This window comes from Calliphora vicina, chromosome 1 (assembly GCF_958450345.1).
Source record: "Calliphora vicina chromosome 1, idCalVici1.1, whole genome shotgun sequence".
NCBI classification, from domain to species: domain Eukaryota; kingdom Metazoa; phylum Arthropoda; class Insecta; order Diptera; family Calliphoridae; genus Calliphora; species Calliphora vicina.
Genome location: NC_088780.1, coordinates 50,019,837 through 50,047,502, shown reverse-complemented (window position 1 = coordinate 50,047,502; position 27,666 = coordinate 50,019,837). Strand labels below are relative to the sequence as shown.

General features: G+C 30.3%; 4 protein-coding genes across 5 annotated transcripts in view; 1 reads left to right on the top strand and 3 right to left on the bottom strand.

Moving 5' to 3' along the window:
- Window positions 1-316: 316 nt before the first annotated feature.
- On the bottom strand, window positions 317-1,513 carry LOC135960690 (stromal cell-derived factor 2). Its single transcript, XM_065512054.1, has 2 exons — window positions 1,309-1,513; window positions 317-1,178 (listed from the first exon to the last, which is right to left on the bottom strand). The coding sequence occupies exons 1-2, from the start codon at window positions 1,379-1,381 to the stop codon at window positions 598-600; spliced, it is 654 nt and encodes a 217-aa protein (XP_065368126.1). The 5' UTR covers window positions 1,382-1,513; the 3' UTR covers window positions 317-597.
- Window positions 1,514-3,820: 2,307 nt separating this feature from the next.
- On the top strand, window positions 3,821-8,049 carry LOC135949031 (uncharacterized protein CG1161). Its single transcript, XM_065498488.1, has 5 exons — window positions 3,821-3,981; window positions 4,051-4,193; window positions 4,368-4,476; window positions 6,897-7,022; window positions 7,396-8,049. Exons 1-5 carry the CDS (start codon window positions 3,913-3,915, stop codon window positions 7,558-7,560), a joined length of 612 nt encoding a protein of 203 aa, XP_065354560.1. The 5' UTR covers window positions 3,821-3,912; the 3' UTR covers window positions 7,561-8,049.
- A 3,460-nt stretch (window positions 8,050-11,509) lies between these two features.
- Window positions 11,510-12,645, bottom strand: Prosbeta7 (proteasome subunit beta type-4). Its single transcript, XM_065512028.1, has 3 exons — window positions 12,395-12,645; window positions 11,827-12,328; window positions 11,510-11,764 (listed from the first exon to the last, which is right to left on the bottom strand). The coding sequence occupies exons 1-3, from the start codon at window positions 12,550-12,552 to the stop codon at window positions 11,612-11,614; spliced, it is 813 nt and encodes a 270-aa protein (XP_065368100.1). The 5' UTR covers window positions 12,553-12,645; the 3' UTR covers window positions 11,510-11,611.
- A 2,895-nt stretch (window positions 12,646-15,540) lies between these two features.
- Cerk (Ceramide kinase) overlaps window positions 15,541-27,666 on the bottom strand; it is a 35,215-nt gene continuing 23,089 nt past the window's right edge. For both annotated transcript variants that reach the window (XM_065512008.1, XM_065512016.1), the window contains exons 2-5: window positions 22,719-23,122; window positions 19,050-20,668; window positions 16,241-16,452; window positions 15,541-16,164 (exon numbers count right to left, since the gene is read on the bottom strand). In XM_065512008.1, coding sequence (XP_065368080.1) covers window positions 16,056-16,164; window positions 16,241-16,452; window positions 19,050-20,668; window positions 22,719-22,959 — 2,181 coding nt within the window. In that variant the 5' untranslated portion in view covers window positions 22,960-23,122 and the 3' untranslated portion in view covers window positions 15,541-16,055. The remainder of the gene's footprint in view (window positions 16,165-16,240; window positions 16,453-19,049; window positions 20,669-22,718; window positions 23,123-27,666) is intronic.

Here is a 27,666-nt window from a genome sequence, read left to right as displayed (position 1 = left end):
ATTGTGTGTGTTTGAGTGGGTCCCTGGATGGTTCAGATTCACAATTGACCTATATAGGAGCAATGGGCATGGCACCTCCCATACAAAGTAAAAATTTATTATTGCATATCTGGAGTACTATTATAGTGGGAGTCTTCAAACTTTATGTGAGCTATGGCAGAACAACGTTTGCCGGGACAGCTAGTTAGAATATATAATTTTTGAAAAATTGTCATCCAACCTATGTTCAAATTTACTCTTAGATACAAACATATATGCTATTTTGGTGAAACCCAGTAGATCTTCGAATTATTATCTCTTATCAGAAGTTAACAAGAAAAACAGTAACATTTATTTGGTCTTTTCATAATACATTACAGTATTTTCAATATGTTTATTATTCGGAACGTGTATCAATGTGAGCACAGTATATAATTACACAAAAATAAAAAACAATTAATAAAATTGTCATCATCACCAAAAACTCAACTTTGGATTTTACAAATACATAATAAATCATATAATTAAACTAGAAAAATTATAAAAAAAAATTTAGCAAATACACAATTGCCACTAAAAGAAATATGAAATAGTAGTGTCTGGAGGGGCAGTACCAACTCACAACTCAGTGTGGGCGTATTCAGTCTCTTTTTCTTTCGGTACAATGAAGAGACCTTCGGCTGTAGTCCATCTTGTACCATGAGAAGGGTTACTAATGCCCACAACTTCCATTTGACCAGAGATAGGGCGACCAAATGAACGACCAGACATAGAAAGGTAAGCACCGGTATCAATGTGACGCAAACGTATATGAGCATCACGCACCCACTCATTATTGCTGCAAATCAACTCCCAGTGGTCACCGGAGTCTCCAACACCATTATCACCATAAGCCGAAACTTCTTGTTCTCCCGATAGTGGTGACGAGAAGAAATGTGAGTGTAGATTTCTCTTTGTACTTAAATGCTCAAAACGTATGGTGTCACCACATTTGATGGGTTCGCCTCTATCACAATATTTATTCGTAGGTGCTTTAATTACCCAATGGCTATTGACATCTTCCTTTAGTTCAATGCCTGTAACAGACTGTTGTCCCGAACCAGAACCATACTTAACATCATGTGAATGTAAACGCATGCCATAATCAGAGTTTAGGAGTTTGATTATGGAACCGCAAGTCACAAAATTGGTTTTAGCTCCTGCAATTACAATAATAGTTTTACAAATTTAGTTTAGATTACAATCTATTCTACACCATCATTATTTTTATACAGGGGGCGGCTAAATGACCAATCACAGCCGGCCACATTTGTTTGCTTCAGTACTTACCAAAAGCCTCTGGCAATTTGCATAAAACTGCAAATAATGTTAATGATATTAAGTAATTTTTTTCGTATTTCATCTTCGTTTTGTCTTTTACAGGATATTAACACGTATTTAAATTACTTTATTTTATGATTATTGTTTATGCAAAATCTAATTGAAAAATTCACGTAAAATATCAACGTCTATGAAAAATATTAAAGAGAGACACGCAAACAATTGTCAAAATGCTCTATTGACAGAAGAGATAATAACAAAAAAAAACTGATGCAGTGTTGTAAAATGTTAGGAAATAAATTGGCTTAAAGCGTTACCAGATGAATAATTGGAAGAAAGTCAAATATATATATAGAGAAGAAATTGATAGGAAGGATTGCATTTGCAGGAAAGTATGGATAAGAATTCACGATTTTCACACAAATTGCACAGCACAATTGCAAATTCCTAAGCAAGTATATTGACTGAAATTAATTAAACACAATTATTATCGATAATTAACAATTTTAAGTGTAATCTATACAGATAAAATATGTGATAGGAGAGATTTTGTTTTATAAAGTTTTATTCGGTCGACGTCTGCTATGATACTTATCTATTTACACACAGCAAGTTTACTTGAAGCAAGTCTCTTCGATTCCCTTTTAAACTTGCTCGACTGTTTACACACAGCAAGTCTGTGTTCAATTTTGTATGTCAAAATCTAATAAACGCCATAGTGAAAATGAGAAAACAAAAGAGAATTGAAGAGACTTGCCAGTACAAGCAAGTGTGTACCCCTCTTCTTTCTTCTTGCCTCTCTCTCCTATAAACTCTAGACTTGCGCAAGAAAACTTGCCCTGTGTAAAAGCAGACTAATGCATTAAACACATTCAAGACAGCAGGCTACCAACTTCAATCTGTCAAAAATAAAATGCACACGTTTATATGGAGAAGATTATTTTAACGACAGCGCAGCTACACGGCCACACGACTACTCATGCCGATGTAGCCGAATTAGGCTAATTTCTATTTTTGTCAACTACAAAACAGAAATAGTGTTGCTAATATAATAAACAAATGTAAATCAAATTAGTGCTTAAAAAAATATATTTTTTTACTTAATTAAGAGAAGTTTCTGATAACCATATTGAAATAAATTAATAACAGGTACATAATTATTTATAACCATATATATATTTTTACTCAAAATAATTGTTTCAATCTTAATTACTTTGGAATTTTGTACGGTTATTTTTTATTAAAGTGGCACAACTGAATTATAAATCAGCTGTTTTCTTTGTAGCTGTCGTCTTTAAAATAATTCAGTAGCTGCCACACGACTACAACTGTAACCAGCAGAATTTGTGTTCGTGTAGTCGTGTAGCCTGCTGTCTTGAATGTGTTTAATGCATAAGAGATTAATCAAAATAGTGCTGCTTGTTTTTTACATGCAATTCATTGAGTAAGAGATTTGAAAAGAGTAAATGAGCAGGAAACCCTATTTTATATTATTAATTCTTGACTAGAGTATCCAAAACCAAAAACCGATCAATCGGTTTTTTCATCTTTTTAAACTCCACCGGTTTCGGTTTTTTTAACTTTTCGGTTTTTTGACAAACCGGTTTTTGTATGACGGTTAACCGGTTTTAATGAAATATATTTTCTAAAGCTCATTGAAACATATTTATGAAAAATTTTGATACCATTTTTAAAAATATTGATTTATTTTATAGAAAATTGTAGCATTTGACAACATTTCGTAAAAGATATAAAATAATTTCATAAAGAATTAAAAGATGCTAAACTTCCATTAAATAAAAATTTAATACAAACGGCTTAACCGTTTTTTTTGAAGAAAAACACCGAAACCGCTTAACCGGTTTTTTTTAAAAGACAATAATAGAAACCGGTTTTTTCAAAAACACACTTTTTCGGTTAAACCAGAATCCGGTTTTTTAAATTTGCCGGTTTTTAGGACACTCTATTCTTGAAATAGTCAATAACGCTGGCAACATAATGGAACATTATTTCCATCTTTGAATTTATGTTCAAAAATTATTTTTTTGTATTTTTATATTTGTTTTAACCGGTTTTTAAAATTTGGTACTAAAATCAATAAATGTTACGTTTTGTAGTATTTTTTTGCAGTACATATATACATTGTAATATCAAATATTTGATACTAATACTGATATACTACTTTTGAACTATTACAATAATTTTGAGATTTTTGGAACTTATTTTTTATAATTTCATTTTAAATTTATTTTGGCTCATTAAGTCTATAATTACTCTCGAATAATCGAAACTGTACTCTATGGAATCCAAACAAAACAGAATTGCTACATGATAACTACTACAAATTGTTGTTATCGGTTCACTCTTGTATCATTGCATTATTTATCTGGTCTAGACACGAAGAAATATTCAGACACTTTTCCAAAAAGTGTTTACAAGTCTGGCAACACAATTGAACTATGTCGTAAATATTAACGCTTTACAACACTGTAAGTACTTTTTAGTACTTTCAACAGCTGATCGCCTTAAATAAAGGAAATTTAATTTTCGCAATTTTTCATTTTCATCGCCCAATTTATTAACACAGTGAAAATTCAATTATTACAAAAATTAATGGAGTACAAGAGATTATTTATATTCACAATACTATTGGCGACATGTTTTTTAATTGGCGTGACATGGGTAAGTGCTTAATACGCCTACAAAATATTTATTTAAATGTTTGTAAATTGATACCAACAATTATTATAGGCTGACAATGCCACACAAACAAATGGAACTGAGATAAAGACACAAAAGCCAGCTTTGGTTAGCAGCACTGTTGGACCACCAATAACCAAGGTATTAAGTAAATCCGAACTACCAGTGGCAAATACAACGACAGCACCCAAATGGTAAGTTGTTTATGTTTATTTATTATTGTACTTGGTGTTGTTGTTGCAAGTTAGTATTTCATTTAGAAAAGTGTTAATTTCATTTGTTGACACAAGTTTTTGTTTGTTAAGCTTGTTTATTTTGTAATTTATTTAATTTGTGACAAATTAATTTATGTTGTTTTTTAATTCTAGCGTATGTGATGGTGCTTTATTACCACGTTTGGGAGAAAACGGTAAGGCTTTGGAAATCTGCCCCGAATGTAAATGTAAACATGAAGCCCGCAATACTACATTAACAAAGGCAAGTTGAAATAATCCAAATTTGGCATTTAAATTCTGGGGTGCAAAGTTATTAAATATGTAGGCATTAAAAATTGAAAATAATGTTGATTAAAAATTGTGTTGGATATTTTCATATCAAGTAATTAATTCGAAATCCTATATCTTAGTAAAACAAATTTTAAGTAGAGCAAAAAAAGGTTTATTTCGCTTATTCGTATGGAATATTAAAATCTTTCTTCTACAATATATTTTTGAAGCCGCTACTAAATTCTACTTATAATTTATTTTTACAGTTTTGCATTATAGACACAATAAGCACTAAACAACTAAAAATTCATACACTAGAAAATATTGCTAGAATTTTACATGAATTAAAATATTTTTCAAGTTTAAAACATAATTATATTTGCATTCAAGTCAAATTCTAACCAAATGTTCAACTTGTTGAATTTTTTGAGCTTTGGTGTTTATTGGGATATACGAAAATTTAAAATATTTTCAAACAAAAAATCCCCCAACAATAAATGTCAGTGAATTTATCAAAAATTGGGTAGTTTAGCACAATTCTTACTAAAATATTAATTTTGTATTTCCGTATAACTTCTTAAAAAATATTTGATTTAAATTCAAATGAAATATATATTTTTACTGGATAACAAGGTATATTCAATAAGGTGAAGTTACGAGCACAGCTGCTAGTTTGGTATTGAAATTCAGCAAAAGCTATAAATGTGATGTATTTTCACCAAACAATTTCCAATATTGCTTAAGGTGTTTATAGACGGCAATACTGAGTATTAACACTTTTCAAATTCAAAATATTATTGAAATCATTCGGTATTTCAAAAAATCGTTTCGAAAAAACATTTATTGTTTACACGTTAGTATTACAAATATTTTATTTCTTTGTTGATTGATATTTTTCTGAAAACGTTATTTTTATTTTATGTTTTCTTGACATTTTTGTTTGCCTTATTTGTATTTAAAAATACATACCCGATACATATGAAAATAAAAAGTTTTTGAATTATTTTAAACAAATATTGAATACCAACCGTAAATCAGAAAAATCATTCGTATTTTTTGAAAATCTAATACAAATTTTGTTTAGACGATGAAATTGTATTATGATACTTGAATTTTTGACAAATATTAATACAGTATTGCCGTCTATTTTGCCTTTATTTTGTTTTTGCAAATATTATTGTTTTTGTTTGCTTGAACAAATTTATTTAAACAATTTTCAGTTTTTTTATTATTTTCATTTTAAATATTTCAAACACAACATAAATAGACAAACAAAAATCAGCTGTGCTGATATGCAATATGCAAATATAAACTATTACAGAGTACTAGATTTAATAAAAAACGAAATTTAAATGAAAAAATAATCTTTATTGAATATTGTATAGCATTACCAAAAATACACATTTACCAAATGTCTTATTGGTTTCGTAATTAAATTTTCAAATTCAATTTACGAATTCCTTAGTTCTTTTAACGTGTTGAATACTAATTTGATAATTAATTTCTTATGGAATCAATTCCTTATTGAATCACCCAAGTTTTCTTTAATTCAAGTCCATTACAAGAAAGCTTAACATTTGTTGAATGATTAAATTTTTCTTCAATTTAATACTTTGGCTGACTTCATAAACGCATTTTGCAACGCAACACTGCAATGCATAGTGTTCATAAACGCAATAGATTTTGTTTTGGCAATGTCGCAAGTTCATTATTGCATGGCAATGCTTGTCCAACCGCAGCATCTGTCAAATTTGTGAACTGTTTTTATTTATGATTCTTTACAAAACATTTATGCGTTCATGAATGTCACAAAGTATTGCTTTGCTTATGAAGTCGGCCTTTTTTTCAATTCATTTTGTAAATGATTCAAGAAAAATTTAATCAGTCAAATGATTTCTAGTTATATTTACTTGTGCTTGAGGTCAGCTTTATAAAATAGTATTTGTTTTTATTTCCAATATTTCGCTACTTCTCATCATCATCTCCTATGTATATTTTATAAAACTGGCCTTAAGCTCAATTAACTATAACTAAAATTAATAAAAAAAAAGGTAGACAAATTAGACTAAAAACTAATGAATTTGATATGTTGGGAATGATTATATGAAAACTATTTCTGAAATTTTGTAATTCTCAATTAAGATTTTAGTGACAAGAGGGTAATTTTTTCCAAAAATATTTCTCTCTCCTTCCGCTCTATATATATTTCTTTATGAACCTGTCTCAAAAACATGACCAGAAAAAAACAATTTCAGTTTTTTTTACGAAAACATTCAAAAATTATTTTAAACTGATTGATTTTCATACAAAAATTTGTAAAGTGTTATGGGTTGTCTTTTTGATTCAGTCCCAAAATCCTTGCTGTGATAATAAAGGCTCAATAAATATTAACTATTTTTATTTAATTTCCAGGTCGTTGTAATTATAGTGATTTGGATTATATCCATTCTAGTGATATACATGCTCTTCCTAATGTGTCTGGATCCACTGTTAAACAAACGAGTCAAAGCCAACTATCAGGAGCACACCAATGAAGATGTACATACAAAACGTTATGCTAGCGTTAAATATAGTATTTTAGTAGATGATAATAAAGATTCTGACTGATTTTTTTCGTTTTTTGTTAATTTTGTTGCAAAATTCACACTTTTGTTATTTATTATTTGTTAAATTTTCTTATTTCTTATTTTTATTTCCTTAACATTTGCAGTTACCACTTTTGCTATCATTTCAAATTTCGCTTTCATTAATTAACCACTGGTGTCATCAATTATTTTCGATTCATTTCTTTTTTAATTTTGCTTTAATAGACTACTTTAGTGCCAGTATTACTACTAAAAACATTTATTTTTTTGTAATAATCGCTTAATGTACATTTTTTATTTTCCAATTTTCTCTTTCTCTTATTTAGGATGATACCACTACTGCTTCTCCTTCTATGCCTTCTACAGCAAATCAAGAACTTAATGCCCGGGCCAATGTTCTTAATAGGGTGGGCCATCAACAGGACAAATGGAAGAGACAAGTGCGTGAACAGCGTCGTCACATCTACGATAGACGTACCATGCTTAATTAAACTAAATACGTTATAAACTAAATTAATATGGAAGGAATTATTTCCTAAAATGTTGGTGGCGGTTTGGTCACAAGTATTTAGTGACGCAGCAATTAGTAAACAAAATCATTTTATTGTGTATAATTAATATTATATTATTAGAAAAGTTAATAGTTTCATTAATATTTATCATACAAGTTTTCTGTCTTTCTCCTGTTTTCAGTTGCTTTTTTTGGATTTTGTCCCGTAATTAAATTTTTATTTTTCATTTCTTTTTATTTTGGGCCTCATCTGGTTTAGGATCTCACATTTGAATGTACGAAATTAGTATTGATTTTACATACCATATTTCCCTTTTCTTTTAATTTGAACATTCGTATTTTCATACATATTCATGCATACCAATATTAGCCACATACTTTATTAATATTTAATTAGAATTAAAATCATAATTTATCAAGTAGAGAACAAAATTTAATAAACAAAAAATACAATTCTATTTAATCAAAATTATTCGTATAGGCATTTTTAAAAGAAAGAAGGACAACTGCAGCAATACTGTTTGTGTGACTTTAAATGTCTTTAAGAAAATACTGGAGGGTTATTTTGCAACTGAATTCTAAAAGAATAAAATGTAGAGCATTAAACTTCAAATGTTTTCTTTTGAATCGTAATTTTCTTACTGATTTTTAGAGAGGAATGTGACACATTCCTAGTGTCAATATCAAGTTGTATTCCAGGTCTAAATCGACCATATTTGTAGAAGATGCAAGGTATTGAACGATTTAGCACACAAGGTTTACATACATTAATTTTATACATACGTTTAAGTTTCTGTAAGCTAAGTTCTTCAAAATGTTCATTATTCCATCTCAATTACTATACTTCATCACACTTTGAAAATCTTTCCATAAAAATGTTTTAAAAACAATTTATACGGAAAATGACAAAGTGAGGTAAAGTGATTTACAAATAATCACGTTCACACGACAATTGGATCTACGCTCTGGAGCGACCCGATTAGCAATCGGTCAAAGATTTGTCAACTCAGAAACAGCTGTATCAACCGGAAGTTTTTCTCCCCAGGGAAGAACTTCCAACAACAGCGGAACTGTTACAACAACAACAACAAATAATCTGTACCAAAGTATATAAAGTAGTTTTCCGGTTTAACGAACAGGCCACTTTTCATGAAAATTTTGATTTTAATACGAAATGTTTGAATAAGTAAAAATTCACTGTTTTCTTCAAAAAAAGTTTATAGTTATTTCGTTTCTTCTCGTAGTTCAAAATGTGCTAAGTCCCAAAAAAGGACTTCAGGTTTTAAAAAATATTTAAAACAAAAGATTTTACAAAGTTTTTTAATCTCCTGTAAAATAAAGTGGACTTAGCGCTCTTGCACATTAAGCCAACGATATAGCGAGCAACAAATATATTTTGTACTTAAGGTAGGGTCACACATGACAAATATTTGACGAAAAAGACGTAACCACTAACTAGAATATATTTGAATTCGTATATTTATTTCAAACACTTATTTTACTTAGGATGAATCAAAATAAAAAATTTAGTTTTATTTTTTTATTTGATTGCTGCTTGGTCTTACAAAACACTTGTAAGAGTAAACACTTCAAACAAATTTGTGTTAAAAAATGTGGTTATGCTTTTTTGAGTAAATATTTGTCATGTGTGACCCTACCTTTAGTTTAACGAACAAATAAAAATAAAACAAGTAAGAGAGCTATACTCGGCTGTGCCGAATCTTATATACCCTTCACCAAATTATACTTTAAAATAAATTTGTTTAAATAGGTCAAAATCGGGAAAAATATTTTTTAACCCCAATTTTTTTATGAAAAAAAAAATTGGGGTTAAAAAATATTTTTCCCGATTTTGACCTATTGTAGGTCCAACTTACTATAGCCTTATCTACATCGTTGCAATGGACTTTGAAATATCTATCATTAGATATCCATATTGTCTATATTAATGACGTAGTAATCCAGATATAGATCAAAAATAGGTTAAAAATCGAGGTTGTCCCGGTTTTTTGCTCATATCTCCGTTATTTATGGACCGATTTTGCTGATTTTAAATAGCTTCTTCTCGAAAGCATGTCTGACAGAATTATTGAAGATTTGGATACCGAAGATATCTGGGGTCTTCAGAAAATTGATTTCAACAGACAGACGGACATGGCTTAATCGACTCCGCTATCTATAAGGATCCAGAATATATATACTTTATAGGGTCGGAAATGAAAAATGTAGAAATTACAAACGGAATGACAAACTTATATATACCCTTCTCACGAAGCTTCGTGAGAAGGTGAAGGGTATAATTAAAGATAAGTGTAAATATGGCTTTTAAAATAAAGCGAAGAGCAACTTTCGTCCAATTAAAAAGAAGTTGAAGCATTTAAAAGAAAGCTACACCAATTTATTATACCAAAAGATATCATTTTCTATGCCGATGAAACTCAGGTTTTTCAGAATGATTGATTGGAACAAATTATGGACCTACACCGTAGTAATTGAAGATGATGATAAGGTTGATGATGCTGATGCAAAAATAAAACATGAGTATGCTGTTAAATACTTTAAAAGCTGTATTAAATGGGAACAGCAAAGGTTTTTCCAGTGCTAAAAGACAATTTTCTTATTCAATATCCTAACACCCCTTTCACACTAGGCAATTTAGTTGCGCAAATCTCTTGCCCAACAACAAAACAGCATGCAAAATATTATTCTCCTTAACCCGACATGTCTGGCATCTACAAACACAAGAGACTTGCGCAACTAAATTGCCTAGTGTGAAAGGGGTCTAAGCATTTTTGGACATCGTTTTTGCAAACTTTCCTAATATACCATCGACCTTTATTTGTCCTGTAGATAACTATCATCCGACTCTTTTGACTTGTCTTGATATTTTGCTACTGAAAAACTTTGGGAAGGCCCAAGAATAAAAATTCGAATGACTTTATTTTCTATCCTTATGATCTTAAGACTTTAATGTGGTATCTAATTTTTTCATTACGGAGAATGGTTGAGAAATCCCCTAATTGTCCAGGGTTAGTTATTATGTAACTCCTTTCGAAAAGAAATGCGTTCGAATTTGTATGCTTTATACATTGTATTTCGAAAGTGTTTCGATTCGAATCGAATTACATAATAACCTCCAGGTCTGATTGGATTTCCTTTATCTATTCTCAGACTGTGTGCTATCGAAATCTATGCTCCACTTCGGTCAAAAAGTCATTCCGCCTAATCCGAAACATTTCAAATCAAACGTATTATCGAGCAAAAGATAGTGGAGAACATGTGTCACGAAATTAATACCGATATGAAACCGAAATCGTTGTATAATTTCGAAAAAAATATTACTTTAATTTTAGAGCATGTATCAGCTCAATGAGTGAACGATTTCTACAGTATGCTTACGACATTTTAGAATAAAATTAAATTTTTTGAGTTCTATTAAAAACTTGTTTCTCCATTAATCTTTAATCATCCTTATTCTACTTGGCGTCGTCAATATTGAGTCAAAAAATGGTATATGTTACGCCGATATCGATAACAATTGGTAACTTTTGACAGCGTGTTGTACTTTAACCCGACTTATAAAAGTATAAAATTCTGTCAAAAGTTGCCAATTGTTATTGATTTCGGAGAAACACATACCATTTTTTGACTCAATATTGACGACGCCAAGTAGAATAAGGGTGAATATTAGTTTCTTTGTTCGGACAAACCTCGACCGAATACTGATATTAGGCATATTTTTGCCTTATATGAAACCGAATATTCTGCCTAACTGGAAATGGTTAAGAAAACACCTTAAGCTAAATAATTTTGAGAGTTGTCAACTTGAGGAAATGTCTTTGGTTTACATTACTATTGACAACATGCTAAAAGATTATTTTAGAAATAACGATACTACTTAAATTTAAATAAAAGTGCACCAGTTGATGTAAAATTTATAATTTTTAAATTGTATTTCAAAAAAATCACACTCGATTGAAGTGTTTTTTACAAAAATCCAAGCTTTCCACACAAATTACATTTTAATAAAATTAATAACCCTTAACCATAGTGGCCAATTGCCAGTTTTCGGTGACACTGAATGGACCTTGGACAACACTGCCTTCTTTTGAGCAAACAGCCACCGTGTATTTGGACATTGAGCGGCAGTCACGGTAATACATAACTTCCATACATTTACGCAACTGAAATAGAATTATGCAAATAGAATGAATTGGAACAAAAGTAAAACTAACATTTAACTTACTACTTCAGAAGCTTTTTCTTGCGACAACAGTTGACCTTCGACAATTTGTTCACGCACCAAAGGTAAAGCTAAATGTTTGCCAAAACCAGTAGCCACCACATCGTCTTCATAGGCACGACCACGCAAATCAACATGACCCAAGAAGGGCACACCTTCATTGTCTACGCCACCTACAACTATTTCCAACCACAAAGGATTGATACGACTGCGGCGATTGTAGAATACGCGAGTCAACCAGTTATACAAGGATTTCGGTTTCATATCGATACTATCTTCGTGGCACATGTCCTCCACCATCTTTTGATCGATACTACGTTTGAGAGATTGGAAATCGGCAAAGTCACCACCAGCACCTATAATGGTCTTTTCATTTATTTTAAATACACGTTGGACATCTTGATACCTGGCCAAAGAGCCATAAGACACCAAATTATCGGCGGCAATCATGACACCACCATCGAATTTAATGCCCACCACAGAGGTACCAGTGGTAATGGGAGTACTATTTAGGAAAAAAAAGAAAAATTATGTTAATTGGAATACAATTGTATGCGTTTTAAACACTTACGAGCTGCGTTGTGTTCCAAAGAGACCGGGTGCTGTGTATTCCTTGCATTGTTCTTTATTCACCATGGCATTGTAGCCTCCTGTGAAGTTATAGAATTGACCGGGAGCTGGTCCATTACCCCAGAATTGTTGTTGGAATATTTGTTGACCGTTATACATGTTTATTTTATGATTTTTATTGGTATTTTAATTTATTTCCTAAATAAAACTCGCAAAATTTCAGAAAAATTGCAAGTTGTTCAATGACTGAAGTGTTGTATTTTACGAATGACAAACAAAATTTGTGTTACACACGGTTGTATTGTGAGTGGAGTAGATATCTATACCAGAGATATCAATCTGGCAACTTTATACTCCTGCTCCGGTATACATCAGCGGCTCATATCCTCACGCATGTGTAATTCTTATGGGAATGTTTGGCTGATGACCCCCCAAATCTAAATCGAAAAAACTTCATATTAAAAAAAATGGTTTTGCTGATGTCAGCCGCTCATGGCACCCTCAACTCAATTGTAGAGTTGTATTTACTAGTCAAGATTAAAACCGGATGTAGATTATTCATTTGTTGGAAGTAAATCCCTGCACCCAATTTTGTGTTATTTCTGACATATAGATGTCACTAAATGTATATTAAATGTGAACAAATTTTAAATATTCGATGTCGAATAAAATGTATCGAATGAATTCCAACAAACAACACAAGTTTTTAACATTGGGTCTTTTAATATTTGGCAAACACATACCCTTTGCAGTCCTTTGGATATCTTCGTTTTTATTCTTTTAAATTTTGAAAACTGGGCTGTAACATAAACACTCGTATTTTATGAAGCTGTATTCGGATCATATTGTTTTAAGATGCGCTACATAATACAATGTTCTCAAAAATACATTACTGATCCAAATGCAATTTTCATACGAATTTTAGGATATGTCACATCAAATTTTAAATTTTTTAAATAATCTTAAAAAGTGTTAAATTGGTCAAATTCAATTTTTTATTTAACGAGAAGTTCTACCATTTTTAATAATTTTTTTTATATAATTTGAAAGTTAATTTTTAAGCTTAAGTTCATTTTTATCATTATTTATTTGTAATAATTCAAAGAATATTCTAATTAAAAATTAACTTTCAAATTACATAAAATAAAAAGTTCGAATAATTACCAAAAATCTATAAAATATTTTTTTTTTATATTTAACACTACCAAAATCCATTTATTTTTAAAAATATGAGTCTTTTAATGTTTTCGTACAAACAGAGTACAAATATAAACAAACCGTTATCAAGAATTCGAATTTTATTTATTTATAAAATCTTATAAAGATAAATATGTATATCCACTTTAAACTAAGTGAAAATACATACTTTTTAAAGTGCATTCTTAATGCAATTGCATTTTTCAAATTCATTTTTTTAATTTTATCACTGGAGAATTTTGAAAAATGTGTTATGTTATTAAAATTTGGAATTTTTAATAATTAACCCTCTATTGCCTGAGCATACCATTGCCTGAGCATACCATCGCAAAGATGCCAATAAATGCAAATATAACTGATTTTTCATTTAAATTATTTAAAAAAGCTTTCAAAGTTTTTGAAATGAAATATCATTTATATTTGCACTTATTGGCATTTTGCGATGAGTGCCTTGAGGCATGCTTAAGCATTAGAGGGTTAATTTAAAATAAAGTTTTGTGACACATGTATTATCTATTTTTAATATACATAGAGTAGTGGTCAAAACATTTGGAACTGAGATCGCAGTTTAAGTTTTTATTGATTAATTTTTGTCCAAATCACATTTCGTTACTAAAATTTATATCTTTCATGCCATCATACATTGTTTTTGTAAAACAACAAAAAAATTAATTTTAGAAGATGTATTCAAAATGCAGCTGTTCAAAAGATTTGCAACTCTTAGAGCTAGTTTCTGGGATAAAGATAATCTACATTCTTCGCTTAAACCTAGATTAAACTAAAAATTGTGTTTCTCACTTTATTTTTATGCTATATAATCTTTATATGCTATATAATCTAGGTTTAACGCAGCATCATTGGTGATTTAAACCTAAGTATAAAATACCAAAGCACAAAAAGATGAAAAATAAAATAAACAATTCAGCACAGCAGCTCTTTGTTTTGATTTGCTTTATTAACATCAATATAATTTTTAATACATTTTATGTACTTTAATGTCACTTTTTCTTTTACAAAGTTAAAATTTACACAAAAAGTTATGTACGCGGTTGCTTTTTCTTATAAAATTTAAAGTATTGCCATATTTATATGAAAAATTTTGAGGAATAAACATGTGATTTGACTGAAAAGTATGGCAATGCTAACAAAATTAATCCACTAGTGAGAAACACAATCATTGGTTAAATTCCGGCAAAATATGTTTCTGGTTTAATATAACAGCGTGTTAAGCTGAGTTTAACAGACAAGTAAAAAACTAGCTCTTAGTAATCTTACTCTTAATTATACTATTAATGCCCGTAACTTCAACAAATATATATCTACGGTGTAAAATACCCAGCAGATAAATTTACCTAAAAGGTAACTTGACATTAATTTCAAATCATTATCTACGGGTAAAAATTACCAAATATTTTTACTCCATAAGTAACTAAGCACTAATAGATATCTATTTGTTGAAATTACGAGCATAACAGTAAGAAATGTTAGGAAATAACGGTAATCGCATTCCTTTTATTTATTCGTGATTTAGATCATTGCATTTTATTAAAAAATTCATCATAATTATTTAGCTATAAGAGTTTTAATAAGATATTGGAAACATTATCATCGTTAGAATTACTTTTGTGAAAAATGTCAGGATTCAGATTTCAAGTTCAATGTTTTGATATTTATATTATAAGGATATCATCTAGGTGATTTAAAATTTAATATATGATTCGTTTTCGTATAAGTTTTCCATGAAATTATGATATAGTTTTCGCTATCATAATTTACAATAAAAACGATAGCAAAATGTAGAATGGCGATTTTCAGAAAACACATTTAAAACAACGAACGGAGAAACGGACATGTTCTTTTCGTATAGGATCGGAATTGTAAATGGTAAAGGGTAAACAAATAATAAAAATAAACAAATTTCTACAACTTATTATTAAAAAGAAAACACAATTATCTATACGAGTATAAACATTTATTTGATTTTTAAATTTCAATACCAAATTAATAAAAACCACACATCTTTTAGCATACATACAAATATATAATTTATTTAACTAATTAAAACTATTGGCAATTTATAGAAACGAAACATTAATACTTTCAATTATAAGGGAATGTTTAAAACTAAAGATTCAATTGGAAATTAAAGGAGTATAAATTTAAGATCGATTAAACATACATAATACATATATATTTGTTTGCAATAAAGTAAACCAATATCCCCTATAATATTTACGAATATTTATAAATACATAGTAAAAAAAAAATAGTAATAATAATAAAATGCTTAACTAAACTTTATGGAAATTTTTTACAAAAATATCTTGTTGCTCTAGTCTCTAAAAAAAATACACAACAGCTTAAAACCGTTTTAAATTTTGAATTGAAAATAATAACAGCTACATATCACACACAAAAACCACATTTCGAAAAAAGCAACGCCTTCAATAATTTCCCATTACAGCTTATGAATTGCAACAGCAACAAAATACCGACTTGTTTGCCATATTTTTGGCAGGCTTACTATAAATATAGGGACCTCGCATAAAAACATCCAATAGCTGACGATGAGATCTGGAATATATAAAACATAAGAAAAAAATTATTAAAAATTGACATAATTTTAGGAGTTTAACTAAAATAAACTTACGTCATGGTTATTTCCAAATCACTGACAACTTCTCCATCACAATTCCAAGATGAATATAGTTTGTCTGGCGTTGTAGTTTCTTGTTCGGCATAAGTTTCGTTTATTGGCTGGCAAGATCCACGAACACTATTGTAATCATGTGGCCAAGTATTCGATTTTGTTTTAAACATAAACTGACGTGTGCGATAAACTTCAACAAATGGTAAATTGCGCTGCAAATAGAATATTAAAATGCATTTTAAATTGATTTAAATTTGAATTTAAAGTTAGTTCCTCAAAACCGATCCGATAAGAAGGGATTTTTGGAAACTCGAACGTTTAGGGGGTAAAAACCAGGTAAATTCGGTAACCTTATATCTTCAAAACTAATAAAGATACAAAAAAACTTAAAATTGCATGTTACTCCATTTAAAAAATAAGCTGACAGGTGTTCCGTACTTCTTCGAAATTCGAACCTTTTAGGGGAGAAAACGGGTAAAAACTGTATTTCAGTACTTTTTTTGGCATATTTTAAACCAATAAACATAGAAACAAATTTTAAATCGTATTCTTTACTTATCAAAAAATAAAAAATATAAGTTTGGTACTTTTTGGAAATCCAAACCCTTAAGGGATAAAAATTATGTTTATTTTTTGTACTTTTTCATAAAATATTGTTACGAAATTGTACTTGAATTCAAATATAACGATTTTCACGGCTGATTTAAAGTTGCATAATGCTTTCAAATGGCAGTGCTCAAAATTTAACATATGTATATGTGGGTATTATTAACATTGAATAAAAGCTTTCAGTTGACCATTGATCGTAAGTATGGCAACGCTGTTTGCTGCGACCGTATATTCGAATTCGAATATTCAGTTAAAGAACATTGTAGAAAGTACACCACAGATGGCGTATGTATTAGAAAGCTCTAGAAAATACGAACTTTGACAGTTAAAGAGCAATCTAGAGTGCAGATGGCAGTGTTATAAATAGTGGCAGAGGTTGCAGTCGTTAGTGAGTTTATCAGAGACGCGTTTCGAATAAACATCAACTGAGTGCTGTGTTTTTCAAGTGAATTCGTGTACATTATAAAGTGTGTCTGTATTTCTGCGAATTTATTTAATTCTGTTGTTGTACATTTTAAATAAATAAAGAGTTGTTACAATTTTCAAACTACTAAACGGCTTTTATTTGCAATCAAAAGTATCCGGTTTATTTAAAGGAAATAAACCAACGTTTTGAAAAGGTTAAAACGTAACAATATGTTTTTCTATAATTTGACATAGACATACGAATATTTTATTATGAACTCGCACCACGATGCAGATTTTTATTTGAATAAAATTTTACCACCGCAACGGGGATAAAAAAGATACCAAAAAGGGGATAAAATCAGGAAAATAAATGTTATATGAAATTATTAAGTCAATTTTGATAATTGTTTTAACATTGACTCCTGGATTCATACAAAAATTAACTAACAGGGTGTTATTTGGAACTCGAGTGAATAGGTGTATAATAGGCCAAATCCGGGTAAACAGTTTGGTACTGTTTTGAAAATATATTATTTCTTGGGCACATTAACAGAGATTTCAATCGTTTTTAAATTTCATGCTTTAGGGAGGGGTGTTCAAGGACCATTTCTCCTAATGGTACTTTTTTAATATTTTAAATTATTTCACTTATCGACATTAAAGTTAGCCGATTTGCATCTGAGTGAAGTTAGTGTTAGGAATAGGGGATAATATTTAGGTACCAACATGTGAGAACTGAACTATAGGTACTTATTTGTTCTTCTAATGGTACTTTTTTGAAATTTCTATAACAATGGACTTGGAAATATGAAATTAAGCATATATGGTCCTAAGTGAGTGAGAATTCTAGGGGGAGACTTTTTGGTACTTTTTCTTTATTCGAATGGTACTTTTTGTAATTTCTTCACCAATGAACCTAGAAACATGAAATAAAGGTTATATGGACCCGAGTGAGTGGGAAACTACAAGTGGATGCTTTTTGGTACTTTTTCTATATTCTAATGGTACTTTTTGAATATTCTGTAACAATGGACTTAGAAACATGAAATTATTCATATATGGTCCTAAGTGAGTGATAATTCTAGGAGAAGACTTTTCGGTACTTTTTCTTTATTCTAGTGGTACTTTTTTGAAATTTCTATAACAATGGACTTGGAAACATGAAATTAAGCATCTAGAATTCTCATTCCTAAGTGAATGAGAATTCTAGAGGTAGACTTTTTGGTACTTTTTCTTTATTCGAATAGTACTTTTTGTAATTTCTTCACCAATGAACCTAGTGGGGGCTTATTGGTACTTTTTATATACCTATTCAAATGGTACTTTTTGTATTTTCTGTAATAATGGACATAGAAATACCGATCGGTTTCGGTTTTGTGATAATTTATTAAATATTAAGTTTTATAGAAACAAAATTAGTTGATAATATTGGAAATGCTATACAAATTTAAAATTCAAACATGACGGGTTATGGTTTAGTGAACGCGAATTCAAAAGTGATAATCAATGATACTATTTCTTTATTGCAATGGTACTTTTTGAATATTTTATAATAATAAACCTAAAAATGTAAAGTTAGACACACATGATTCTGAATGAATTTGAATTCACGAAAGGTGACTTTAGTGGTAAGCATTTTCTATAATAATGAACCCCGAAATATGAAATTAGACATTTACAATTAGATGCACAATGGGAGACTTAATAGTACTATTTCTTTCTTCTAATTGGGGTGGCGAAGCGCACCGGGTCAGCTAGTATTACAAAAATTTTAAAGCTTATCTATACTTACCACATCTCCACTGCGACCCATTGTATTGACCACCAAACGTATGTTATTGAAAAGATTCGTTTTACGTACTAACACCACATCCAAGTGGCCATCGCCTAAATGGCAATATCTGGAAATACCATTTGGGCTGCGTGTGCAGGCACACGTAATATTGGCTCCTGTAATCATGAAAAATTCTCCACGTATAACACGCCACTTTTTAGCGTCAGCCCTTGACGATTCAATAACATTATTTTCTTCAAGTTGTTCAACTGGCTGCTGTTTCTGTTGTTGATCTTGTTGCTGTTGCATATTAATGGACGATGATGAACTACTGGGAGAACAAGGTTTAATATTTGGCTCCTGGCTATCGATTAAATCTTTAATTTGTGTTTGTTTTTCCATGGGTTTCGTATAGTTTTTATCACAGATATTACGATCAAAATTACGGGAATGTTCATCAATTTCAAGGGGATTTTGTTTCGGTTTCATTGTATTATTGTCATCATTAGTTTGTCTGGCATATATGGATAAATTAGATGAGGTTGGTTTCTCATTATCGTCACCGGGAGATGTGTAGGCATCGCTTCTGCACCTTTGACAATTGGCATGACATATAATGTCATTATAAGGGGGAGAAATAGTAGTAGTTGATGAAGTAGCATCCAATTCATCATCATTTAAAAGTAAATGTATTTCGGCTTCATAGCCGCGGTTCAAAAGAAATGTTCTAACTCCTGTGTACTCATAACGTTTTGTACCCATCCATCTGTATTTCTCACTTTTAGCGGCTACATCGCCCAAATAGCCATAACCCATAACGCTGGTACAGAAACGTACGATACCATCACGATTTCTGACACTACAAATATCCAGACCTCGACGTTGACCCAAAACTAAATGTATTGCAGCTGTTTGGGCATCAGATGTGCCATGTAAACTATAAACTATGGTGTCTGTACTGCCAGCCGGTATTATGCCCACTGGTAGAGCGGGTTTTGGAATGTATTCCGGTTGACGTAAATCTAAACCTTGATCTCTCATTGCTCTGCCTATCAAACCATTGATCATCTCTGCCACCGTACCATCGCCACCAACACAGCAGACTGCATCGTATGGCGTTAGATCGTGAGTCATCAAAATGTCTCGTATTTGATTAGCCCGCTGGGTAATAATACATGAAGCATCTATACCTGACAACTGTATAAGTTGCTTGCAGTGCCTTTCATAAATTTGCAGACCCATTTTGCGACCACCATAGGGATTTATGAAAACTAATAAACGTTTTACACGTTTAGCGTCATCTTTGCGCAGTAACTTATGTAAATGATCATACCATTTGGCCACAATATACGGATCATTGTTGTGCAAGGTCAAGCGTCGTGTATGCCAACGATTGCAGTCCGTTGGTGAAGCCACAATACGTTCTCCATAGTAAATGGATAAATATTGTTCTGTTGGTGTAGTTACTTGTTGCTTTTGCAATTCTTCGGCAGACTCGAGTGGTTTGTGCGCATTTCGTATACTGGCAGATTTTGTGGTGCCCTTTGAGACTCTGATCACATCGTGTAAATGCAAAACATTACTTAGGCAACCATAGGCAGCTTTCTGTGAGAGCTGTTCTTTCTCATATTCGACTTCTGCAGGGGATAAAGATAAATTTTATATCATGAGTAATTCGCATGAATAAATGTTTTATTAGGTGAGAGAGGAAGTATTATTTAATATAAAGATATGTAGTAAGGATGCAGATACTAATTAAATATATTTTCAAACATCTTTTCAGTAGAGCAAAACTGTTTTTATGTGAAAACTAATTTTACACATCAATCTACTTAAACATTTCGGAATCAAGGCCCATTGAAAATAATTTTGTAAGTTAATTGACGATTTATCACCGTGGAAAAACAATACAACTGTGTCTGTCAGTTGCCTTCAAGGGTCAACGTATTCCGCATATTGTACGAATGAAATCGTTGTTCGCTCCAAAACAAAAGTCTTCCGAAATTGGTTGTGGCAGAAAATATCGATCGATGATAGAAAAATCATCAACACAATAATTGTGATTTATAGCTGGAAAAAATTAAAAAAAATGTCTGCCAAAAATCATTCTGATCGTTAATGATCGTTTAATACGGATTCATAAGTTAGAAGTGAACCCAACGCACAATGCTTTGTCTCATAGACAAAAATAAAAAAAAAAGTTTTGGTCTCAAAATATAATAAAATATACGTATATATGTTGATCGATAACTAACAACACAGCTCAAATAAATTTGTAAGAATTGGTTTTAGTTGACTCGCTTAGACTTCACCAGAGGTCGCTAAAGTCAGTGAAATTTAAGAAAAAATTAATGAATAAAAAAATGAATTGAATAGCTCCAAGAAAATAATTCTCAAAAATTCATTTTTGTAAAAATTAGTTTAAATTTTTGTTATTTGAGTTCTTTGGTGTTTTTGAAAATCCGCAGTAATAAAATTTTTATTAAAAATTTCGACTAAAATTTTTTTTATAGCTCAAAAAAATAAATTTTTTAAAAAAAATTCGAAAATTACAAATGTTTGTTGGAATTTTAAAAAAAAACGTATAAAATCGTACATTTTTTTATTTCGTTTTTTCTTAGTATATAGTGTTGTTAAAAAGGCTGTGAAAAGATTAGTACCAACTTTTTGCCACAACTTAAAAAAATGCATTTTAAAATAGGTCTAAATTCTCAATTTTTACTTAAATTTAGTGTATTATAGAGTAATAATGTTAAATTTATGTTTCAAGATATATGAAATAATATTAATATCTTAAATTTAATTAAAGAAATAGTCAAAACGTATTATATGGGAATCAAATTGTGCATCAAATCTTAACCGGAGTGCTTATAATTTTGAGCAAGATGAGGTAATACTCTATATACCCATCTATTTTTGTGACATATCTCTGTCAATATTTTTCTTATGGATTCCAATTCAACAACAATCTTAAAATTTACAAAATATTGCCATTTTGTAATATATTTTTGTGCACTGCATTGCCGACTACTGCATTACCGAAAATCGGAGAACACAACAAGATGAAGTTAATTACTGTGAGTTATGAATTTGAAGCCATTAGTGAGATTTTGGAAAATGTAAGATATACATACATATTATATATCAACGTATAGGAAATTTTGTCTTCTTTTCAAGAATATATTAAATTTTTAAGAAGTAAAAATTTGATAGAAGACTTTTGTCAAAAATATGGGAATCAAAAATGGTAGCTGATTTTTTATAAAATTTTAATATAATAAAAGTTTTGTTTATGGATCGTTTTTATCGAAATTTGAAATTTATATTGACATTTTTGGTCCAAATGCAAAAGGTATGAAAGAAATTTGTGAATTCTTATTGAAAATCCCAGAATTCAAAAAAAAGATTCGACAACCAGAAAGGATAATATCTACAGTTCTTTGTATATTTCCAGAAAAACCCAAAAGAATAACAGTTTACTATTGTTACTCCACAATATTGGACATAAAGCCAACAAATTGCAAATAATGCCAAGGAATGTTTGAAGCAAACAATGATCTCTATTCATATTAATATTTAACCACCCCAAAAAGATCATACGAAAACCACTTTATCTCTCACCCAATATCAATATTTATCTTCATATATTTATATTTATGTAAATTATACAAACTATACTATACAAACCTTTTTGTATGGCTGCTGTTGTAGCTGTTGCTGGGGTCGTTGCTATTGAAACCGCTGAGGCTGATGATTTCTTTTCATTATTTCCATCATTTGTTGTTTGACAGCGTTTCACATCTAAACGCTCCCACACAATATGATCATAGTTGAGCAGTACTTTATAACGTTTTTTCTTAATTTGAAAATTATTTAAAAGTATGTCATCGGTTTTACTGTGGGTATAAACCATTTTGGATTTGATCATCACTTCATCACTTGCAAAAATTTTCTGTTCCACAATGAATTTTGTTCACGATTTCGATCATACAATTACAATGTGTGCGTGTTTCTGTCTCTTGCAGTTTAAACTTATTCAGGTCTCACAATCACCGTCTCACCATCTCACAGATGAAAAAAAGTTTAAAGTGCTAAAAATAAAAAAATGTAAAAAACACGACATTATTACGAGTTTTTTAGAATCTGTTTTTTTTTCTTTTCTTTAAGTATTTAACAAAACTGGTTTTTCATATTAATTTCTAGCTAAAGTTGTACTTTTTGTTTGTCTTCTTAACGATTTTTTTTGAAATGAAACCAACAACAGTAACAAATCTCAAATTGTATTCACCAGCCAAGCCAATTCAGCGTTCATTTTTAATGACTTGTGGTGATTATATAGAATTCCAAGCCATCAAAGTTTAAACAGTCATTAAGTTGAAAATACAAATAAAACGATCGTTAACTGGTTTCCACTACAGTCAGATAAACAATACGAGTACAAAGTTCTACAAGGTACTCATTTAATTCTGGTTTTTTAGTTGTATGAACTTTTTTCGATCATTCCAAACATACTGGAAGTGATAGCATGTTCATTGCATTAATCTGTTTGAGACATAAAGAAATAATTGTTATTCAAAGGCGTTGTTTCTTTTATCTCCAGATAGAGTTGTCGAAAATGTAATAAATTTTCGGTTAAGTTCTGGAATTCATATCTATTTAACTGGGACATTGGGTGTATAACTTAATAATGCGGGATCTGTTCAATTTTTTAGCTATTATTTGAAATATTTGTACAATATAAATTTATTCAAAATATTGGCTATTTTTAGACGACAAACAGCGAAACAAATAGTAGACGGACGGGACAAAACTTCCCAAACACTTCTTTCTAAATAGTTTTTAACAGGTATTGCAGCATGTGGTCGAACGTTGTTTGATGGAATGGTTTCATATTGTGGGCGTTTTTCGGCCAATGCTCGCTTCAAACGAATCGGTTGCAATCGGTAAAGATTCCCTTTGCTGGTTTGGTCAGATCTCAGCAGCTCATAATTTTTTTTAGATTTTCGTAGATGGTTGCAAGACTTGGGAATACCTTATGGGCAACGGCTTGCATATTCATTTGCATTTGGCAGATGTTAGGGAACGAAATCTCATTTGTGGTGGGATCAATTAGAATTTTTCCATTTCCGATGCCCAACAATAGTTTTGAGAATGTTTCGGTAGAAGGGTATTGCTGCAAATGCACACACATGTTCGTTGATAGCGTTAGGCTTATGTAGCTTTATTTCCAGTGAAATAAATTTGAAGGAATTTCGCAACATCATTGGGAAGCGGAAACAATGATCCAATTCTGTGGTACATTTGGCATTGAACTTTAAAGGTGGGCCATTTGAAAGCATGAGTTGCACTTTTGGATATTTTGAAGGAAGTTCTTGGAAATAGTATTGGCGTCGGAGATTCCTTAGGGAATTCAAAACGCTGCAATATAATAATAAAATGCCGGCTACTTTAAATCGATTCTTTCTCTTGATCGAGCTTTTTGGGAGCGATTGGCTTCTAGTCTTTCGAGATGCTGTTGAGATGACTCTGCAGCACTCGATGAATATGCACTGCGATGCATTTGCTGAAGCCGTGATTCTCGTTATCTTCCTGTTTCTGCGACTATAAACGTAGATGCCCTTTCGAAAACAAATTTTATTTGAATAAAACCGTTATTTTTTTATTAAAAGTGGAATGCGGAGAGTTATTCCAAATATTATTTTTATACCCTTCACCTTCGTGAGAAGGGTATATATAAGTTGGTCATTCCGTTTGTAATTTCCACAATATAATTTTCCGACCCTACAAAGTATATATTCCGGATCCTTATAGATAGCGGAGTCGATTAAGCCATGTCCGTCTGTCTGTTGAAATCAATTTTCTGAAGACTCCAGATATCTTCGGACATGCTTTCTAGAAGTTTCCTATTTAAAATCAGTAAAATCGGTCCACAAATGGCTGAGATATGAGATTTTTGACCTATATCTGGATTACTAAGTATATCTGGATTACTAAGTATATGACCTATATCTGGATTACTAAGTATATCTAATATATCAAAGACCTTTGCAACGACGTATATAAGACCATAGAAAGTTGGACCTACAATGGGTCAAAATCGGAAAAAATATTTTTTAACCCGAATTTTTTTTCACTCTATAAAAAACAAATTTTTTATTAAATTTAAAAAAAAAATTTTTAAATTTAAAAAAATAATTTTTAAATAATTCGCAAAAATGTTTAAAATTAAAAAAACAACTGGAAAAATAAATAAATTTTGTTTACCTAAAAATATTTAAAATTTGTATTTTGAAGTATAATTTTGTGAAGGGTATATAAGATTCGGCACAGCCGAATATAGCTCTCTTACTTGTTATTAATTTTATATGGAAAGTTCTTATTTATGCAATTAATATGCAAGAGTAAACAAAATTGTGTTGGAAAGTATTCCTATCTTCGCTTACTCCAAATCATTTGCAGAGTACACCACTGCGAATTAAAATTTTTAGAATGATGTTAAGCAAAATGAAAGTTGTCATTGTTTGAACGTTGAAAAACAAATTTTTTTTGTTGAGAAAAAAATAGTTTGGACAAAATAAATTTTTTTGAAAAATGTTTTATACTTTTTTTTTGTCTAATATTTGATCAGTGTGAACGTACCTTTACAAACAAAATTCTCAATTTAGATTTCCCCTTGTTTATTACAATAAATTCTTAAATAATTTACAACAAAACTACCCAAAATTAGTTTTATATTTTTAAACATTTTCTAAAATTAACGAAATAGTATGTATTTCAAAATAAATTTTCATTAGATCTTTTTCGCAAAATATTTTTGCAATTAAATGCCAAAAATTAATTTCAACATTTATCATTAGCAATTAAAAATCACAGACATTAAATTAAAAACAGCAATTAAAAATCACAAATTCTAATAAAAATTGAATATGAGAAAAACTGAAAATATTCAAAAACATTTTCTATTCACGGCAACACACTGTAAAAATCACACCCTATAAATATAACAAAAACATCATGTAAAATTGTGATTTAATTAAAAGATAATGTAATTTTAAACAGTTTAAAACAAAATACTGAATAAAATAGGTGTAAACACTTTATACATTTGTTTTTTTTTATAAATTCCATTATAAATGTAAAAAATAATTAATCATCAGATAAAAAGTTTTTTTTTTATTTTAATAGATGCCTAATGACTGACTGCATGTATGAACCGGGTACGTATAATAATAAAACACGCATATAGTTAATCTACAAGTATAATAAATTTAATTAACTATTAAACAAATTTATAAAAAAAGATTCATATTATTATTTATTCATATAACATTACTATGGGAGAAAGTGTTTCAGAAATTAAAGTATCCATAATATGTTTGCTAAAATTTCGTATAAGTCAGTGGTCGGCATAAAAAATAATATGGAATTTTATTTATAATAACGCTATATACTTTCTTACTATTTTGTAATCTGAGCTTTGACATTCATATTGTTGACATGTAAATAACTGATCATGTTCTCCCTCTGGTGGCTATGAGTGCCGACCACTGCTTTAGGTACATAAAACTTAACAGTGCTGCTAATTCTTATATAAATAAATATCAAATGTCGTTCGTTGGTATTGCATCAGTTGAGAACGACTGGACCGATTTGGAAAAGTTAGCAGTAACGATGCAATTTGGCGCATTTTTTTCATTTGCCATTCACGAAAGACATCCAACTGTTGTTCATTTAGCCGTACATCTGGAAAATAGTCAAAGAGTGTACTTTACTGAGACGAATCTCAGTGGCCCTCATCTGCCCACAATATCTTATACATCAAATTGTAGATTTTTTACCCCTCTTTAAATTTAAAAATATTGTGGCCGCGGGTTTTTGCATATGGATGTGATTTACATAGACATCGGGCGAAAAATAATGAAAAATCGCATTTTGTCAACATACCATTTTTTGAGTACTTTATTCAATTATCGTACAAATTAGAGCTAAAAAAAAGAACAACAGTAAGAACGAAAAATCAAGTGTTTTGAAGAGAAAACAATATATTTAGCAATGATTTTGGGCCTAAATGGTACTTTTGGTAGATAGGCCAAAAGCTGGTGGTTGCAATATACCGTGGAGATTTTTCCAAAATGTCGATCATTCATAAAAAATAACAGGAATCGATAAGGACATTTTGCAAAGATTTGTGCACATCTTCTTTAAGCTATAAATTCTGGAGTTGAAACTGATGCCGTAAAGTTTGAGGAATATGCTGTATAGTCAGTCAGAAAACTTGTTGAGGAGTATCCCTGGCTCTACCTCCCTCCATCGGTACACAATGCATTAGTGTCAATAGGTGAATTATCGGATGAAGCAGCTGAAGCGAAAAATAAGGATATAAAACAGTTTAGATTGCAACATATACGAAAAATATCGTGCCTTGCTACAAATATAGATCTTTTAAATAGGATATTTTTAACTTCAGATCCATTTATTTCTGGAGCCCGAAACTTACTAACACAGAAAACAAGTAGTTAAAATCAAAGGCCCATAATCATAGTCAGAAATAAAGAATACTTTAAGAGAATTAAACTCGACTTTACTCTAGAGTGGACTTTAGGTCAATCATAGACAAGTTAAAGTATACTTCTGA